This window comes from Ceratina calcarata, unplaced genomic scaffold (genome assembly GCF_001652005.2).
Source record: "Ceratina calcarata isolate Rehan_Ccalc_2016 unplaced genomic scaffold, ASM165200v1 scaffold25, whole genome shotgun sequence".
Taxonomy (NCBI): Eukaryota; Metazoa; Arthropoda; class Insecta; order Hymenoptera; family Apidae; genus Ceratina; species Ceratina calcarata.
In genome coordinates this window covers 653,479-672,314 of record NW_017147017.1, presented here as the reverse complement: position 1 = coordinate 672,314, position 18,836 = coordinate 653,479, and the positions used below count along the sequence as shown (strand labels likewise).

The following is an 18,836-nucleotide window of genomic DNA, read 5'->3' as shown; positions in this document are numbered from 1 at the left end:
AACAAACTAAAAGGTGTTACAGTACAATATATACGCAAATTCTAGGCGTTATTTTTACAATAATTCATCATCCGCTTAGTGCTTTCTTTCATGTTTTTTTTTTCACTTTTTAAATTCGTCTGTTTAAATGTTGTATTAGAGCTTTCCTGAGAAACCAGATTTTTCTATCAAATGCTTTTCTCGGACAATAAAAATTGCCAATTTCATAAAAAAGGAAGGTACATGTAGTTAAAAAGAGATAGGAATTCCTTTTTATTGGCTTCGTCGCTAGGCCTGATTCGTTTTGTAATTGAGATCTCAAAGCATTTTCAAAAACATCATAAAAAAGGTTGTTGAAAACATGCGTATACATACTTAAATCTGATGTGTGTATAGGAACCTATTTCGTAGTTCTAAACTGACAATAATACGTTTCTTACAAGGATACGTAAATGCACTTGGAACAATGATCGAAATGCGGATGCAAAAATGATTGAACTTGTCCATACCTGTCCTAAAACTTGTCAGTCGTGATTCTGTCCTTCAACATTGGAAACAACGATTGTTACAATTTTCTGAATAATACTAAACCTTTTATTGCAGTAAGGTATATTAATACAACTTTTGTACTTTTTGCTTATTAAATAAATAAATAAATAAAATGTCGATAGAAGTTCTCTACGATTATTAGTAAAAATACGGACAAATGGATTTTGCATCCGACTTCGATTGAATAAAAAATAAATCTTATAGATAGCTGCTTGTAGCTGAAATACGCTTAATAACTGCCGCTGTAATATAATACAATGACAATAAAAATGGACGTTAATTTTTCCTTCTTTTTTTTTTCTGCTAAAGATATTTGTGAAAATGCAGGATCTCGTTCAGTGTCACACCTGATCGAGATAACGTAAAATTTTGACCCTGAATCGTATATTCTTTTCTTCACATCATGTGTTTGTTAATACTATACGTGCACAATTATTTTCTTTCCTCCCGTCACTGCTTACGAGCCCCGAATAATTTGGAATTGGTGTCGAAATGAAATGACATGAAAAGCTGTTTTTCACAGAATACAGAGGCAAGTTTTATAAATAATGTTTCACAGATTTTATCTATCTCGGCACACAATTCCAAATTTCGTCGCAAGCTTGACAGAACCTGAGCTGCTTCGTCTGTCAAGTATAATTAGACATTATCGATTATTTTAAAAAACTAATCAGGCTCATTTTTACGAAAACAAACTCACGTAAATGTATACATTATTACTATTAGACGATTGTTCATTACCAAATAATGTATGCTTCTTTTCTCAATATTTTTTCCTCGGTTTCAATACGTAATATATCTTTCAATACCTATTTCATAGTTTTACGTGGCGTTTCTTTAGCAGTTAATTTTACGATAAACTCCTATATTATAATGAAGATGATTGAGAATAAAAATAACAAATCGACAAGTTTTTAAACTAAAAGTAGTGTCCAAGGTTTCGATCTTTTTTCTCGATAAATGTATATGTTTAAGATATAATACAATTAGGAAAGACGTTAATTATTACGTTTAATGTAGTACAACCATAGTAGAAACCTCGTGTGAACGTAAAACTTGTAAAACTCTGATTCGTATGGGTTGGCTGCGTTCGAATAAATTATATTTATACTTATTCTCGTTTGATGATTCAAGATCGTAAGGAATCTAGCGCGAGTTTTTTCACGTCTCTAAACATGATAAGACAGGCACTTTATAGTGTCACAAGAATGTTCCTATATCTGAACCTTGTTTTAAAATTTCGTCGATCATCCGTTCACATTATTAGTATTTTCTTTGTTTCGTTAAGACACGTTAAAGACGACATTGTGTTTGACCTCGAAGAACACACGTATAACTGGACGTTAGTTTCCGTCCATTAGAAAGATGTTCTTACAACTAACGTATTTTTATATTAGTGAGAAGGTCAACGGCTTATCCCAACGTGTCTCGTTCGTTCTAACGCGATGCAAATGAGAAAAAGTACTTATATGTTTTATCTTACAATTACAAATGAATAGCGTTTAAATAATAATCGCATGGTATCGCAATATATAAATTGATCATAAAACTTCGCTCTATCATACGAAATCAAATATTTCATTTTCTTTCCGTACTATATACATATATATGCGTAACGTAATGCAAAAATTGCAGATGTCCAAGTATTTAAAAAATCTATTAAAAACTTTAATTCAATATATTTATATATGTATATAACATAAAAAAGTCTACCAACATTCAATGACAAGAACGTGATTCGTGAGAACGTTTAAAACAAGTTAGGCTATCGCTTACACATCTACGTCGTACTGACAGACCAAAGACATGAAAACATATTGCTCTGCTCTTTCATAACTTCGTTTCAAAAAATATAAGTCTGACACGAAGACCAATTTTTTTCTTGTTTATCTTCTTCTACGATTTTCTTGTTAAACCATAATAATATATTAGAATAGGTCCTATGTACTTGTTCACATTTGTTTACGGTATTATCTAATAAGGTTTCTCGCTATAAATGTGTGTGTGTTTGTAGCTAACTCCAATCTTCGATTTCTTTTGTTAGAGTCAGTAATACTAGTGTGTTTCTTTTTTATATCTTTAGAAAATAACTGACAGTCGCTTGAGAATCCTCGATGACAGTCCGCTCATTAGCGCGAGAGTACTTCAGGCAACGACCCACGTATTCGCACAAGTACATTCTTTTATATCGAAGACTATTTAAATAAAATGGTGGTACCCTTCGCGGCTAATGAAAACCCATCGAGGAATACAAGACTATCTGCCGTCAGATCGTTCACAGTTCGTCTGATTTATCTTTTTTTATTTCTCCTCGCAACATGCGAGAATCGAGCAATTTAAAAACTTTGAAACCATTTCACGATACCCTTCAACGTATCGGATAAGTTCTATCTATCTATGACCTATATATATTTATTTATTTATTTATATATTTATATATTTATATATATGTTTATTTATTATATATTATTGAATTATTGTGCCGTTCCATTTTGGGAGGGTGATTCATTATTTTCTTGCAAAATTATATCGCCGCGATCATTACGCGTGACCACGAATATCGCTCTTCTAATTACCTTTAGCAGCCTCCTTTGCCGCCATTATTAAGGGTGTTAAGGAAGCAAGTGGCCTTGCTAGTTTCAGAAAAGGATGCTGCAATCCCGTAGAAAAATGCCAAGTTTTATTAAGATTTATTTTACGTACGACTCTAAATCTGACATGTATAATATATATATCGTATTCTTGAAGAATTACCTTGAGTAATTCTGAAGCCGCAGATCGTTTCTCCACTTCGACTTCTAAACACTGATCTAAGAAGTCTTGAAAGATCCCCGACAACTTATCCTTTTCTTTAATCTCAGGCTTCCCGTTTGTTGCAATCAGATACAGTGCTCTCAATGGATTCTCGTTTAAATACGGTGGTTCTCCCTCGATCATTTCGATAGCCATTATACCCAAAGACCAGATGTCGACCTGAAAATTCAAATTATTTTTTATTAACGACTGGTCAAGTTATTTTTTTATCGTAGAAATTCAGAAGTTCACCTTTGGACCGTACTGTTTCCTTGTAACTACTTCCGGCGCCATCCAATACGGCGTACCGACCATCGTGGTTCGTTTGCTCTGCTCAGGTGAGATTTGTGCACAAAAACCAAAATCTGTCAGCTTGACCCCACCGTCCAGCCCGAGCAGGATATTATCAGACTTAATATCCCTGTGTATAACTTGATTACAATGCAGGAACTCCAACGCTTGCAGTACTTCTCTACACACCGCCGCTATTTGGCCCTCGTCCATACAAGTTTCGGTTACAACGTCCGTCAAACTACCACCAGGTAAATATTCCATAACCACCCACAACTCTTCCCCCACGAGGTAACTGTCCAGGTAATTTACAACGTTCGGATGTTTGTTCTCCCGCATTACCAGTATTTCATTAATTATTAACTCCTTCTTTGGTTGCTGCGAAAGGTTCATCTGTTTTATTGCAACTTCCATTCCCGTTGACGTCTCGATCGCCGTGTACACTGTTCCCGAAGCACTGAAAGGAAAGAACAAGAACCGTGAAACAATTTCCACGATTCAGTGAATCTTAAAACAACTCACCCTTGTCCTATTTTCTCCATTTTTGTATATTTTCTATTTGGATCGCCCACGCTTACAATCGTTCTTAACTTCTCTAAGATCTCGTCGTCCGACATTTTTTTCTTCCTCGCTTTATCACCTTGCGCCGGTCTCGTCTGATCAGTCGTGGTCGACGTGGTCGTCGCTTGATTCTTATTTCTATCCAACTGCGATTGATGCGATTGTTGAGGTGTACCATTTCTCTGAGGCGATCCTAACGTGGTGGTTAACGGTGGCGGTGGTTCTTCTTCTATTGGCTTTGTATACTATTCGGAAATTTTCGTCCTTACTATTCATATTCATGTACGAATAAGAAGTAACTCGCGAACAATCATTTTACTTACAATCGATTTCGTACGTTCGGGTCGCGCGGAGATCGGTGGAGGCGGAGGTTCATCCTCCTGTTCGGAACTGGTCGCGCATGCATCCGTGGGTGTACTGCTCGGACTACTGCTGCTTACTCTGTAATTTTATTGTTTCTCAGTGGATATTTAAAGATAGATTAATTAGGTATAGACATAGAAATGCAAAAAGCTCACCTGCTGAGCGAATGTTGCGAATGAGAACTTCCGGAAGCTTGGGACATCGCTTGACCGCGGATGTTTCCCACTCCCGTTCCAATACCTATACCCATGCTTCTAGGACTGCTTGCTCTTTCAATCGGAGCTAAACATACGGTTTTATCTATTTGATTCCCTAACGTACATACGATTAGTAACAATATGAATGACAATATAAATTCGTGTTTGCAAAAGTATTGTTCACTTACCAACTACTCCGACCATCTTCGTAGTGGTCATATATTTGGAACCTTTCGTTTCTTTACTGCTACTGTCATACCAATTTAAAACGTCTAACACAGCTTGTGGATTTTTCTTCTGCTCTTGTTTACTAATATTACTGGTCATTAGCAATCTCGCCCATGCTTCCGGCATCCCCTAAGATCAAGTTATGTTTCAGAGGTATTGTTAATTAATCCCTTATAGGGAAATTGAAAATAACTGATACGGGATTGTTTGCAAATGTGTACGATTCTCACAGTTTCAGAAACTAAGAGAATAGATCGTGCAAATATAAAATATTTGACAATCGAATGGTTTTAGAGAAACGGTAAGATCTTAAGCGATCAAACCAATGGTAAATTTTATTCTGCAAGAAAGCAATGTAATATATCAAATGCAACGTTGACTAAAGCGTCTATTAGACTACCAAAGCATATCTACATCTCTAATCTATGTTAAGTACGAAAATTTTTAATTGATATAAAAGAATTGATAACTTCATCCTGTTGATTGCAACAAAAACAAACAGTCAAATCAAGTGTAGTAAGAAGTACAAACTATTCTTTTTGTGATTCACTTGAGATTACTTACTGTTATTGGCAGCTTGAAAGAAATACGTGTCTAGTTAGTTCTTCATGTGAAAAAATAATAGATATAAGAAGCATCAGACAAATTACCAAATTACTTTTCCACAATGTCCATACACATGTGAACAAGTGATGAAAATTTAATTTCATTTAGGTACGAAAAATCCATCAGAGAATCAGAATTCTCTTCTTTATAACAAAAACACAGTTAATGTTAACGTCAAATGATACATCGCTAGTCGTTTTTTATATGTATGTTTGGATACTCCGTACCATTGTATAATAGCAAAGCAGAAAGCGAGTGCACTTTGAACGATAGTAACAGATTATAATAAATCAAATTGACTTACCGTGAATTCACCGGTAACAGCATCGAATCCGACATGTACGGTGTGTTCAAAATTGGTGGGGTAACTGATGTTGGGTTTATCCTTGTTCTCTTTTACCTTCATTTTACTCTTAAGTGTCTTTTTCTTTCGTTCATCGGAATCAGGTTCTTTAGGTAGTGGACGCATGTCCACTGGTAAATTAGGTGCTGATTCACCTCTGGAATACATATCATACATCAGTATTGTCAATGATTATTAATGCGTAAAAATAATTTTAGCCGATTGTAGATTGATTAATATATTCTGGAACTTGGTTTAACATGATTTATTAATTGTACTGACTAATACATAATTGAGAAAAATAAAAATATATTCATATTTTGTCAGAAATAATTTATATAAAGAAAATAAAAGCGGACACATGCATGGAACATATTCATAAGGTATGCTAGTGTATATACACAGAGGAACTTAAAAGGATGGTCTCCCACATGAGAATGTCATTGCGTCTGAACTGTAGGATTTTATTTTTAGCAGCCACTAGATTAGTGTCTGTTCCTCTATTTTTGGGAGATGCAGACTTCTACTTATTGCAAAGGAAATAATAAGGATACAAAGTGTAACAAACTCATTAATTTTTAGTGTCACACGGAACATAATAGAAAAGCATTGTAATGTTAGATAATGTGGTACAGGATAGAAACAAATGTTACAGACAAAGCTCGATCGCTAGATGGTTAATTTTTTCCATTGAATTTTGTTAGATTCAAAATACCTGTTCGATGTAAGTCGCACAGGAGGTGCAGGGGGTTTGTCTTCTTCATCTGACATGTTGTTTCTGCTCTTTGTTCTTTGTTGCCAATCTACTTTGCGTCGTTGCGTCTCAATAGTTTTGTCTTATCCTCTAATACTATAATCTTCTGCCTCGCGTGTCTTAGTTTTTCTTAATGTTGTACAAATCTTAAAAGACTAAGGGCTTGAATCACAGTTGCACAGAGAATCCTTTACGTAGATCAAACCACCGAGACGTGTGATTTCGAGATCCATTCACTATTCTTGTCAGAGAGAAAAAAAAGAAAAAAAAAAGACAAATTGCTCGTTCGAACTCAACGAACGTAGTTGAAATGTTTGAAATCTATCGGCTGTGTATCACGAGCACAGACGTACGGACTCTCGACGACCGGTTGAGAACATGGAACGAAACGGGGAGCAAAAATGCCCCTCCTCGTGGGTTGACAGTTTCGAAGAGCTGCTCGCGAAACGTCTCGTTCGACGCCGAGTAAGTTGCGGCGACCTCGAACGGGTCAATGTCGTGGGTATGGGGTGTACTCGAAGACGAGGGATAGACAGGCGCCTCGAAAGCGTGCGTGATTCACGTACGGGTACAGACACCGCGCCGCATCCACGAATCTCTAGTTCTTTCTCTATTCCTCTCTCTCCCACTCACTCGCTCGTTCTCTTTCTCTCACCCCTTTTCACCGTTTCGTTCTCCGTCTGGATCCTCCTTCGGTGCTGTCGCCTCGGTCCCCCGTTCACGGCTTTCGTTTTGTCGCTCCACCCGTTTTTCTCGCCGTTCGAAATGAGAGCGAAAAGAAAAAATACGGTTCGTGTATCGTGTATATATGGCGCCGCTTTATCCACACGTCCGTGATGTGCCGCGTTTTGGGCACGGCGGAGGCGGAACCACGCGGCGCTCTAAGTCTTATCAATGGCACCTCATTTCGTACATGTATAATCGACACCCGACGTCGACGAATTCTGTTTCCCTCGGCCGCCCCGTATTTATCCACGACCGTTGTTTCGAGGAATAGATAAGAAAGTCTGAATCACCACCGCCGCCGCCGCGGTCCTCTGCCACTGAACAGCGCCTCCAGTGGAACACCGTTCACTCCCTCTCTCTCTCCTTTATCTTTCTCCTTCTCTTTCCGTTTCCCTTCGACGATTTTTCGCTCGCTTCGCCACTTCACCTTTCCATTCCCCGTTCAATTCTATCTTATCGCTCGTATACTTACGAGGTTTGATCATTAGCTTACATGTATGCATTTATTTTCTCACCTACACCTATTGTCAATCAACACCACCGATCGACATGTGTGCGTGTGCATACATATGATTTGAAAAAATGTTCCGAATGATGTGGGTGGGTTGAAGTTGAAGTTGGAACTCTGGTAAGACTGCGAGTGAATCAATCGCAGGTCAGCCAACATGAAACTCGACGAGACGAGGACACGGTGTTGTCGGAGTTTCTGTTTAGCGATTTAATTTTCGAAAAATGCAATTAAAAGAATAAGATATGCATGAAGAAGCAATAAACAATCCATTTACCTAAAATAGAGATGAACGTTTGTCAAGAGAAGGCATGTATTCTGCCTTATCTCTGACTTCAATATAAATGGTAGTTACGAATTACGACAGAGTTAGGACAACAGCAATTTTCTCTGCATATATACATATTATAATTTCTGTACTGATTAAGCAAATAAGTTCAATACTAAAGTTATTGTTATTGAAATACCATACTTCATCGTTTAAACCTGATAACATGCTTGAAGTTATTTCACACGAAAGCGTGATCTTACAGGTCTATTGAAGATCGTGCACCAAAGTATTGTGGGTAATCGTAATTCTGGTATATCACAAGACTGTTTACTATCAGGGAAATCATTATTTTTGCTCGGAACGACCAACGTTTTCTTTAATGTGAATTACGTTTGATATTATTTATTAGTTTGTAGAAAGATTATGCATTTTCCGAGTATATGAAGTTCTATTGTGTTTATGAATCATCAAATGCTGCGGAATAACCACGATACGAAATTTGACATTTGACTACGTATTTGACGCGCGTCCACAGTGCACGATATATTATTATCTTTTTAAACATAGTGGAAGCCGTCTGATTGTATAACTCTAGCAAAGCGTTCAATGATTTGTAACGATTAATCACTCGCTTGTTACGAAGAAAACATTGTTTAGATCATTTTCTATTGTTTTAATACTACCTAATTCAAGATGAAGAAAAAGGTATGAACATTTTTTATAGATCCTTTTATGTCTTATGTATGTTATACAGCCATACAAATGTTATATCTGATAAATGTATCGTATCTTTTAGGTGCTACTGATGGGTAAAAGTGGCTCTGGGAAGACCAGTATGCGCAGCATAATTTTTGCAAATTATATTGCTCGTGATACTCGTCGTTTGGGAGCAACAAGTAGGTGTTTTTATTTTATCGAGCAACATTAATGAATGACTACTAACTCATTGATATGTTTACTATAGTTGACGTAGAACATAGTCATGTACGATTCCTTGGTAATTTGGTGTTGAACCTTTGGGACTGTGGTGGCCAGGAAGCATTTATGGAAAACTATTTTGCATCTCAACGCGATAACATCTTTAGGAATGTAGAAGTCTTGATCTATGTTTTCGATGTAGAATCCAGAGAGCTAGATAAAGACATGCATTACTATCAAAGTTGCTTGGAAGCAATCCTGCAGAATAGTCCGGAGGCAAAGATATTCTGTTTAGTGCATAAGATGGATCTAGTGCAAGAGGATCAACGAGATCTGATATTTAGGGAGAGAGAGGAAGACCTGAAAAGACTTAGTTTGCCTCTTGACTGTACTTGTTTTAGAACTAGCATATGGGATGAAACGTTATATAGGTACATCTTGCGCTATACAATAAATTTTGTACATAATAGTTTATCATTTGACTTGCGTTATTGTGTTCAGGGCATGGTCTTCAATTGTGTACATGTTGATTCCTAACGTGGAAGAACTCGAGCAAAGTTTAAAGCAGTTCACAAATATTATCGATGCCGACGAAGTACTTTTATTTGAGAGAGCCACGTTTTTAGTGATCAGTTATTGCCAGAGACAACATCACAGAGATGTACATCGATTCGAGAAAGTTTCTAACATAATAAAACAGTTCAAATTGAGTTGCAGGTAAGTTCAAGCAAAAGATCAACGGAGAAACGAATGTAAAAGGATATAAATAATTTTTCTAGCAAATTGGCGGCACAGTTCCAAAGCATGGAAGTGAGAAATTCGAATTTCGCAGCGTTCATCGACGTGTTCACATCGAATACATACGTGATGGTCATCATGTCAGACCCTGCTATCCGTGAGTATTTATGTTTGAAACTGAGCACTGAGCAAATATTAAATCATCTGTTCGTATTGTTTCAGCGTCGGCAGCAACTTTAATCAATATCCGCAACGCGCGGAAACATTTTGAAAAATTAGAGCGTGCTAGTCAGAGTTCAGCGTTAAGTAGATAGAAGTCAGCTCGACCCAGGCGCGTTGTCACCCGGGTCCAAACTGTTAATCATTATTGAATCTAAGAGTCATTCTGAAAGAGTGCCGTCGACTTATTCCTTTCAATTAATCCATAATTTTTCTAAAGAACAGGAATTTCCAGGAATCATTGTAAATTGTTTGCAAATTCAAAGAGATATTTAAATATCTTGATACTGATCTGTACGCTAATAAATAAATAACCGCCAATACGAGAAGGTACGCTATTAATGTCAGTAAAACATTATTGTTCGCTTGTCATCTGGCTCTTAAATAATGCGAGTTCCCTGGATATTAATTAATACGTATGTATATCACTTCTGTACTTTAATTACTGTGGCCTGTTATGAAGATACATATTTTCCTAATGATATTCACTTCATACAGCAGTGTATATACTTATTCTAATGGCCATACCATTGCAATATATTCAACTAACAATAGCATTACATTGTACGTTATATTTTGTATAAAACTTTTAGTGTCTCTTGGTATAAAAATGATTATTAAATTTGTATGAGTTTATTTACTGTTGTATTTATTAAAAACAATCGTAATGGATAATAAAAGCTTATGCTTTATACTCCGAACTGTACTTTCTAACTGGGCGAATAAATAGCGAACTAGAAATATCAAAATGACGTGTGAATTAAAGAGTAAATCATTTGTCTTTGAAGCGTATTTCGAACAAGGCGCCATTCGTTGTGTAATGGCGAACTCGTGTGCTGTCTCCGTTTTCAGGTTGACAGAACGTGTTAGAATAAGCGGCTGTGAAGTTGACTATGGATAGAATAATTAAAGGAATAATGAAATATAGAAACTGTCACAGGGAGGGAATGGTGAAACAGTTTCAACAAGTTCGAGATCATCCAGAGGTACGTCCTATTTGTTTCATCTAATTTATTCAACCCTTTGTTTATAAATGTACTTCATATGTACGCAATTACATTCTCAATGTTTTCCACGTTCCAATGCACCGATATGTAAATTCCGTGAAGTATAGTGATAACTATGTTTTGCACCTACAACATGACACATCCGCAGATACGTCGTAATGATACAATCCAATTTTAGCAATGCGAGCATGTTTTTTCACATAGTTTAAGAAATTTATCTAAAAGAGAAGTTTTTGTATGACTGCGTCCTTGCAAAGCCAAATATATACCCTTGAACTAAAGTGTCACTGATAAAGAGCGTACTGTACTTATCCGAGAACATGCTGATAACTGTTTCATCACTTTATGACCGATAAGAATAATTTTCTATTTGACTACTTATATTATTAAATAAAAAACATGTGTGCACGTGCATTACCTAAATATGCACTTTGATCTATGTAATTTTAATTATATAAATGTGCATAATTATCCTTTTTTATCTTTCGTTTTATTGTTGCGCGAATTGTTTCCTCCTCTCTGCATACGCATGAAAATTGCACACGCGATGTGTAATAAAATTGTTGAGACATTACATGATAAAGCGTTATGTTAATAAAAATGTGATACTAACAGTTTTCTGTATTATTAATAATTGAAATTCGTTGTTACTTTTATTACACAGCCAAAGGCAGTATTCTTTACCTGCATGGACTCCCGGATGATCCCAACTAGATTTACGGAAACGAATGTTGGGGACATGTTTGTCGGTACGAGATGATCATTATATATTCCCATATAAAACCAGCGGTCTTTCTCAATTAATTAATACGGTAGCGTAATCCGTATTTGTATCGTGAAGCATCGAAGTATATTTGAAAATGGCCCGATTGAAGTAAGCAGCAAAATCCTTTAGGCATCCGTAATGCTTCTGCAGATTTCATATTTTTCAGTTAGAAACGCTGGTAACGTTATTCCTCATTCTCAGCATTTCGTGGATGAGCTGACAATGTGCGAGCCCGCTGCCTTAGAGCTCGGCTGCGTGGTGAACGACATAAGGCACATCATAGTTTGCGGGCATAGCGATTGCAAGGCAATGAATCTGCTGTACGCTTTGCGCGACGAAGAATTCGCATCGAAAGTACGTAACCGGCTGGACTTTATCGATCCGCATTGTATCTGAACGTTTACAATAATGTCTAGTTGTTAGGTGAACAGGAGGATATCGCCGTTGAGAGCGTGGTTGTGCGCACACGCCAGTAGCAGCTTGGCCAAGTTTCAACAGCTTGAAATCACCGGATTCCATCAGCCGATACTCTTTCAAGCCGAGACACCTTTACGCAAGTTCGTGGCGTACATCGATCCCGAAAATAAATTTGCCATAGAAGACAAATTATCTCAAGTTAGTACAAAGTTTGCTAGGCGATTATATTCTATTTTTGCAGAAAGGCTACGATCTTTTTATACGTTATCTCGAATTGATATAAATACAAAGTGATTACGATTTTACTCCTGTAAATCTTAACGAAAGATTATATAACTTTTTTATGTATTTTCTTTGTGTACGTTCTTTTAATATATTTTCATTTCAGATAAATACTCTCCAACAGCTACAAAACATAGCTTCTTACGGATTTTTAAAGAAAAGGCTTGAAAGGCACGATCTACACATTCACGCTTTGTGGTTCGATATTTATACCGGCGATATTTATTATTTCAGCAGGGCGAACAAAAGATTTGTAGAGATAAATGAATTGACCGAGACGCCTTTACTCGCAGAGATTAAGAAATATTATTCTTAAACACTACTTAACGTTGAAACGGCTTCTCTTCTAACAGTTAAGACTGAATAACATCGATTTTAATTCATCGAATTGTCTGAGAACACTGAAACCTGTAGCGGGCTGGCAAGACAGGCGTTCATTCAATTGAAGACCATGTAATGTACCTGGATGTGAAAGTAGTGAATTCTCTTCCCCCGTCTCTTTTTTTATTAAGATTCATGTTACAAACTTGTTTGCACAAAATAGACGTCTATGATACGGGTGGAGATATTTATGACAAGAGTACTTGATACAGTCGTCGTTTCATTGTATATTAAGTATCGATATATTTATAGATCATTGGGCCGTCTGGAAAGTTAGTCGAGAAATTTTTTTCTGATGTTTTAGTTGTAAAGAGAAAATCAGCATTCCAAATTTGTTGGACAAAACCAACGTATAGCATGTGTTCATAACATTAAACTTATAAGAAAAATGATTTTCTTCGACCAAACTTACGTATAGTCAGCGTTAAGAGATATATTATTTTTTTAACTATATAGAAATGTAACGAGACATATTTTACTGTTGTTATACATACGGAGTTTATGCATGTACATTTACAACAATTTAATGTTATTCTATACATGTATTTATAAATGTAATTTGTATGATTGTACACGTTTGGTGAGAGTACAAAATATATTTGTTTTCTCCTGGGATCTTTGGTTTGATTCATTTAATCCTCTAACGATTGACTTCGATATAGTTTGTAAGCTTGAATCGCGTAAAATTGAAGTCGGAGAATAACAGTCGGAGGACGTACCGCGCTGACGGATGGATGGTTTCGTGGCCAGGCGAACTAGAGCATGCCACTCCCGAAAGAGAAAGCAAAACAACGAACCAAGGTGCAGAATTAGGATGATGATAAGTTTCAAATCTATCTAATATATCTATGCAACGTACACTGACCGTTAGCACCCGTAGTAAAGTGTTGAAATACGCACACCTACATAGCCCATTTCTAATAAGTAAACCGTTAATTATTTCTGTTTATATCTTTATTAAATTACTGAACAAAAAATTTTTTCAAATAAACGAAATACTGCGAGTTCTTAAAATTGTTCTCTAGTTAAAACTTGTTTAAACTAGAAACAAAAGTCAGATACCGGAGAGGTTCGATGTAAATTCGCAATTTCTCCTCTTAATTCCATAACTCGATGCGCATAAAAATCCCATAAATTGTCGGAAGAAGTATGTCTTCGGCTCTTTTCGCTCTTCTTTTTAGCGTGCATCCATCGTGGTTACGGCACGAGGCGAGCATACATTCTACGAGGCCAGCGAGCGAAAAATAGCTCGAGCCGGCTCGCGCTTTTCAGCGTGTTTCATGGTAAAAGTGAAGAGGATTCGCTATTCCGTCTAGTCGAGGCGAATCGTTGGCCGGGCCGGTTAGTCCGGTCTGCGGACTGTGACGAACTCGAACCGGAAGGTGGGAGATCAAAGGATGCACTATGTATGTACAAATACATATGTGAGCATGTATGATACTTTCTTCGTCTCCTCTTCCCTGTATCACCCCGCGATTCGCTTGGCACACTGGCCTGGATCCAAATGGGGTATCTATCATTCGTGGAGGCAACCGCGCGCCTGTCGTAACCGCAACAAGCGTTTCAAAGCGTGCAGGCTTCCGCGAAGGGTGTCACCATTAAATTCGACTCGGTTACGAAATTCGGGTGCACGGTAGTCCTCTTTTACCTGGGCAACAATCTTTACCGTCGCCACTTTGGTCAGCAATTTGTTTAGTTTTCTAGCCTGGAATCTGTTTAGAGCCACGGGGGGTGTCCTCAGGTGAACCAGGAAGTCGAAAATACCCTTGTTCACCGCAATTCTTCTTCCGCGTCCGCGTAGACGTTTGTATAGAACGAGTTTCACTTGAAAATATCCTGGACCCTTTTCAGATTCCAAAGATTGGGCAGGCTTTCTATTTAATTTATTGCTTTTCTAATTACCTCGAGAACAGACATTGACTACTAATTGAAAATGTCTGATACTCTATGCATTTTCCATTGAACGAATGCAAACTTCTACAGAAACTGTATTTCGCAAGGGCCAACAAAAACGTAATGCATTCGTCATAACATTTTTACAAAGGTCTATTGGATAACGTCCCTTGCAGGAGCATTACTCGGTACGTTAATTAATTACGCGGATACGAAGTCGTTAATTTTTGTACGCTCGACGGACGTTCCTCGCCCGAGAACAATGTTTCGGGAAAATACACGAGCGTAACGAAGTAGTAATACCATCGGGGACTGGAGCGTGTTATGCTTCGGCACACACCACTGGCCACGCACTCTTTTTCCCCCGACTGGTCGAAAAATCGAACGAACAAGAAAAAAGGAAAAGAGATTGTGCGAAATCGTGACATCGTTACTATCTCCCATGCTTCGCTAGCGAATCTGTCTAAAACTCGAGCTAACGAGGCATTTCGACATCTCCATCCAACGTAAAGGGTCACAAGTCTTTCTTAATTTGTCTTACTTTCTTCGTTTCTTTTCTCCACTGAGTCACAATTAGCCTGGTTTTATGTACGTTCGTCGAAATTAATTGCGTACCATTTTCATTCGTTGTACTGGACATAAAACAACAACTTATCTTAATATTTCTTAGGTATATTTTGTAGATCATCGTGTTTTCATTGATAGAATGTAACACGTCGCTTTGAAGGATGCAATTATAAAAAAAAAATCAAGTTGAAATTCCTGGTACACAAAGAGCGTGGAGACTTCCTTCTCTGAAACCGCAGAATCCTTACGTGCCCGTCGGTGTTCCCGTTTTCAGGCTCCGTGTTTCGTGCCCGAGTAAAAGTGAGACCCAGATAAACGGCCGGTAACGCCGTAAATATACCCCGGTAGACAAAAAACTCGCATGGTTCCGTGAACAACGCGTTGGTAACGAAATTAAAAGGGACACGGCGACGGAGTCTGTGAGTAAAGGAAACTGTGCGATAACCGTTATCGTTTAGAGAAACGGCTGTTGCTCGTATTCGGGTCGTAAGTTAGGCGACACAATTTCCTCTGTTCGTCGGTCGAATGTCAAGGTGTAGGTCCCTCTATTACAGCGCGCGTGTCTATTCGCCACCTCGAAATGCCCGAAATTCTGAGCACGACCGTTAGGCTAACGTTTTAACTGTATAACCGCGTGGCGCAACCCGTACGAAAAAAGGTTGGCCCTCCTCCTCCGCTTCTTCACCCTTTCTCTGACGCTCTATGAATTAATGCGTGCAGGTTCCTACGGCCCGGTAATGTCAGACGGCGTTGTGCTCCTTATGACTGTGCCTCCAGGGACAATAGACCTCATTAATGAGATTTATCGAGGTATAATAGCCATTCGTGTTACCGGAATAAAATTATTTGGGTCAACTTTAAAAGTCGGAACTTGTGTCCTGCACAATTTATTAGGCCATCACTGATTTTCGGCAAAATGATTAGAAAAATGTCGAAACACGATGCGTTTCGTCGTGGAGTAACGAGAACTCCTTTTTTCAGTTTCTACGTTCACCAGTTTTTCGCAAATTTTGCAAAGTTGCAGCCATGAAAGGTGCACCATCTTTTTGCTGATCGTTATACACGCCATAAAGAATAGAATGGTGATCTTTTTCCTTCTTTTTTAAATATGTAGAGCGTCCTTGATAAATCCTTGCATTTACGGGACGTCGCTCGAAGGACTCGTTGTCTCGCTTCGGTTACCGCTGAGGAAAATGTATGTGGTATCGTTGTTCGCGCGATATAATTATTATTGTTGGCCAATCGTCGGCAGCGCGGTGTGTCGAATGTCCCCCAATGATATCGTCAATTTTTGCGCGATACCTCGCGAAACGTAACGGTGGCGTGGCCACGCCGCGTAATTATAAAATGTTGCAAGACAAGTGCAACGAACCCACCGAACGTATTTACCGTGAACAGTCCAATTGTTATGAAACGTCTTTCCATACGTTTCGTGAACGGCCCCTCGCCGAATATAATTAACTTCAGTCCTTAACGAAATCCATTTATCTTTACGCCTTTCCAACAAGCCGATGCGTGTTTTAGAAACATCGGAACGCACTGTCTAATTAATGTATCAGAATTCTTTGTAAACTAAACAGTTTTTAAAATAAGTGAAACTTTCTAAAAGTTGTATACGATATTAAATTGCGTACCATCTATTTCTGACGTTCCATTATGTAGCTGTACGCGTTGCTATCAGTAAAAGTTGAATCGGTATGCGGGGAGGAGAAGGTGGGGAAGTGGCCAGAATTAAATTTGTAGCGCGGTGCGTGAGTTCGACGATATTGCGGCAACGAATTCACGCCACGAACGAAAAAAGAAGCGACGATCGGATCGAGAAAGCACAGAACGAGCGATCGTGATCAATCGTCCAGGTCGATGCCCAATTCCTCGGTACCGTAGGCAAGTAGGTATCCTCGAGGTTCTCAGCGAACGACTGTTTTTCTAACAATAAGTCTTGGCTTACGATTTTTGCTCGGATTTTACATAACCGTACCTCGTATACACCACAACAAAGAGCGTTGCGACACTTTGTAAAGTGCATGCTTAAATTCATGACTCGGCGCAAGGAATTAGCGCAGAACTAGATGCAATTGGAATTCCGACATGTTATTGATAATTAATTCGAGGATTTGATCTGTTATAGGGTCCATGTTAATTTCCCTCAGAAGATTTTCGTTTAATTCCCAAGAATCGGACCAAAATGGGGTATAAACCGTAACGAGGAATCGGAAATAGGATCGTGGGACCTCTGGTGCTGTACATAAATCATTGGCACAATGTAGCGATCGATCAAAGCGGAAAGAGGAGTCGCGAGTCGTGAATTTCACCTTATCAAGGAGATCGGTCGCGGTTTTCACCGTCGTATAAAAGATAGTGGTCTCGCGGTGCGTAGGTCGCCGGTGCGTGAGCGTGCAAGTTCAAGAACAATGACACTTCCACGGTATATAGCCGAGTACGTGTGTATACTTACGTACGTACACAGGATTTTGCCAGGCGACGGTTGATTGTGGCGGCGGCGGTGGCGGCGGTGGCAGCGGCCAGCTCTCTGTGCCACTGACCCACAAACACACTTACCTATGTTATACTATGCCTGTATACATTGTTTCTGCCTTCTGGTCGTCGCTATGCCTTAATGCCCGTACACAACGCGCTTCCGCTTCTGTTGTCGCCAGTTTGCATCAAATGAGATAAGGAGGTACCATTTTTCTAACTGCTATTATATCTGTTCATTGCCAGTCTTACACTTGTCGTTTCGACGCAATTCACATATCGATACAATTTAATGATCAGTTTAATTGCCTATTTATCTGTTATTAAAATGAATAATTATTTATTTCGTCAGATTCTGATAATATTTTAATCCGTTAAAAATTCCATTTGATTCCTCGGTTTTATAAATTGTTTCACAGAGACGAAGACTCGATCGAGTGTGTTTGCGAATGAAAATGTGGCGTATACACCCTCGTTTACTCTCCATCTCGATTGTCCCAGTTGGTAAACAGGACAAAACTGGAAGAGCGAGGCCTGAACGGGGTCCTGGCGCGAGACGGAGAGCAACGAGAAAAAGAGGCGACCGCTCGACTTTTTGCCATCGCATCACGTCGCCACGAATCCGAGGCGGAAGAGGAAACCGGAGTGAAGAAGCCAGCGTTTAAACCCGTGAACACTTTGTGTTATCACCGCCAATCACGATTTTAAAGATTCTGACCCACTCTTGGCTTCGAAACCGTGTCTTCTACGCATTGGCTAGACTCTCCGAGTCAGCTTGTAAAAAATAAAATCTTCGATTAATTTGCAAAACATACGCATCGTTCTCGATATTCATCTTTTCACACCTCTTTTCTATTGTCCTTAAGGATGTATTGGCTATACAGTCAATCCCAAAAGTTTATGTATCTTAGAAACACGCATTTCCACGTAAATAATTAAAAAGAAATCAGACGTCGGAAGAACAATGCTAATAATAAATAGCTACGTGCTAAAAAGTATAGAAG

The 18,836-nt window shown here is 38.4% G+C and overlaps 3 protein-coding genes and 1 long non-coding RNA gene across 11 annotated transcripts; 3 read left to right on the top strand and 1 right to left on the bottom strand.

The window, feature by feature from the left end:
- Window positions 1–93: 93 nt before the first annotated feature.
- On the bottom strand, window positions 94–7,705 carry Pak (serine/threonine-protein kinase PAK 3-like protein). 6 transcript variants are annotated; one of them, XM_026811884.1, is made up of 10 exons: window positions 6,626–7,705; window positions 5,872–6,067; window positions 5,526–5,537; window positions 4,922–5,090; window positions 4,692–4,848; window positions 4,497–4,605; window positions 4,135–4,418; window positions 3,574–4,069; window positions 3,283–3,501; window positions 94–3,180 (listed from the first exon to the last, which is right to left on the bottom strand). In XM_026811884.1, exons 1-10 carry the CDS (start codon window positions 6,679–6,681, stop codon window positions 3,097–3,099), a joined length of 1,782 nt encoding a protein of 593 aa, XP_026667685.1. In that variant the 5' UTR covers window positions 6,682–7,705; the 3' UTR covers window positions 94–3,096. The 6 variants fall into 6 exon arrangements, with proteins under 6 accessions (XP_026667685.1, XP_017876566.1, XP_017876563.1 ...); XM_018021077.2 differs by having other exon boundaries at window positions 4,497–4,614; window positions 4,692–4,836; window positions 6,626–7,704; XM_018021074.2 differs by having other exon boundaries at window positions 4,497–4,614; window positions 6,626–7,703.
- A 634-nt stretch (window positions 7,706–8,339) lies between these two features.
- RagA-B (Ras-related GTP binding A/B) lies at window positions 8,340–10,680 on the top strand. Its single transcript, XM_018021216.2, has 6 exons — window positions 8,340–8,874; window positions 8,966–9,065; window positions 9,134–9,518; window positions 9,589–9,804; window positions 9,867–9,982; window positions 10,048–10,680. Exons 1-6 carry the CDS (start codon window positions 8,863–8,865, stop codon window positions 10,137–10,139), a joined length of 921 nt encoding a protein of 306 aa, XP_017876705.1. The 5' UTR covers window positions 8,340–8,862; the 3' UTR covers window positions 10,140–10,680.
- A 257-nt stretch (window positions 10,681–10,937) lies between these two features.
- On the top strand, window positions 10,938–13,512 carry CAHbeta (carbonic anhydrase beta). 2 transcript variants are annotated; one of them, XM_018021217.2, is made up of 5 exons: window positions 10,938–11,030; window positions 11,716–11,800; window positions 11,984–12,171; window positions 12,241–12,432; window positions 12,623–13,512. In XM_018021217.2, the coding sequence occupies exons 1-5, from the start codon at window positions 10,938–10,940 to the stop codon at window positions 12,830–12,832; spliced, it is 768 nt and encodes a 255-aa protein (XP_017876706.1). In that variant the 3' UTR covers window positions 12,833–13,512. The 2 variants fall into 2 exon arrangements, with proteins under 2 accessions (XP_017876706.1, XP_026667686.1); XM_026811885.1 differs by lacking the exon at window positions 12,623–13,512 and having other exon boundaries at window positions 12,234–12,393.
- A 103-nt stretch (window positions 13,513–13,615) lies between these two features.
- On the top strand, window positions 13,616–18,632 carry LOC113464066 (uncharacterized). Of its 2 annotated transcripts, XR_003388890.1 has the most exons (5): window positions 13,616–13,698; window positions 17,020–17,245; window positions 17,486–17,726; window positions 17,825–18,037; window positions 18,252–18,632. It is a non-coding gene; the product is annotated as an uncharacterized LOC113464066 (long non-coding RNA). The 2 variants fall into 2 exon arrangements; XR_003388889.1 differs by having other exon boundaries at window positions 17,486–18,037.
- Window positions 18,633–18,836: the final 204 nt, after the last annotated feature.

Bases quoted from the DNA above. Each gene is read 5' to 3' on its own strand.
- Pak (XM_018021074.2), bottom strand. From the start codon at position 6,681: ATGTCAGATGAAGAAGACAAACCCCCTGCACCTCCTGTGCGACTTACA. The intron at 4,419-4,496 runs GTAAGTAAAATG...ATTTCCGAATAG, and splicing joins CCGAACGTACGAAATCGATT to TATACAAAGCCAATAGAAGA. The intron at 3,502-3,573 runs GTGAACTTCTGA...TTGAATTTTCAG, and splicing joins GGAAACAGTACGGTCCAAAG to GTCGACATCTGGTCTTTGGG.
- RagA-B (XM_018021216.2), top strand. The intron at 9,066-9,133 runs GTAGGTGTTTTT...TGTTTACTATAG, and splicing joins TCGTCGTTTGGGAGCAACAA to TTGACGTAGAACATAGTCAT. The intron at 9,983-10,047 runs GTGAGTATTTAT...GTATTGTTTCAG, and splicing joins CATGTCAGACCCTGCTATCC to CGTCGGCAGCAACTTTAATC.
- CAHbeta (XM_018021217.2), top strand. From the start codon at position 10,938: ATGGATAGAATAATTAAAGGAATAATGAAATATAGAAACTGTCACAGG. The intron at 11,031-11,715 runs GTACGTCCTATT...TTTATTACACAG, and splicing joins AAGTTCGAGATCATCCAGAG to CCAAAGGCAGTATTCTTTAC. The intron at 12,433-12,622 runs GTTAGTACAAAG...TTTTCATTTCAG, and splicing joins TAGAAGACAAATTATCTCAA to ATAAATACTCTCCAACAGCT.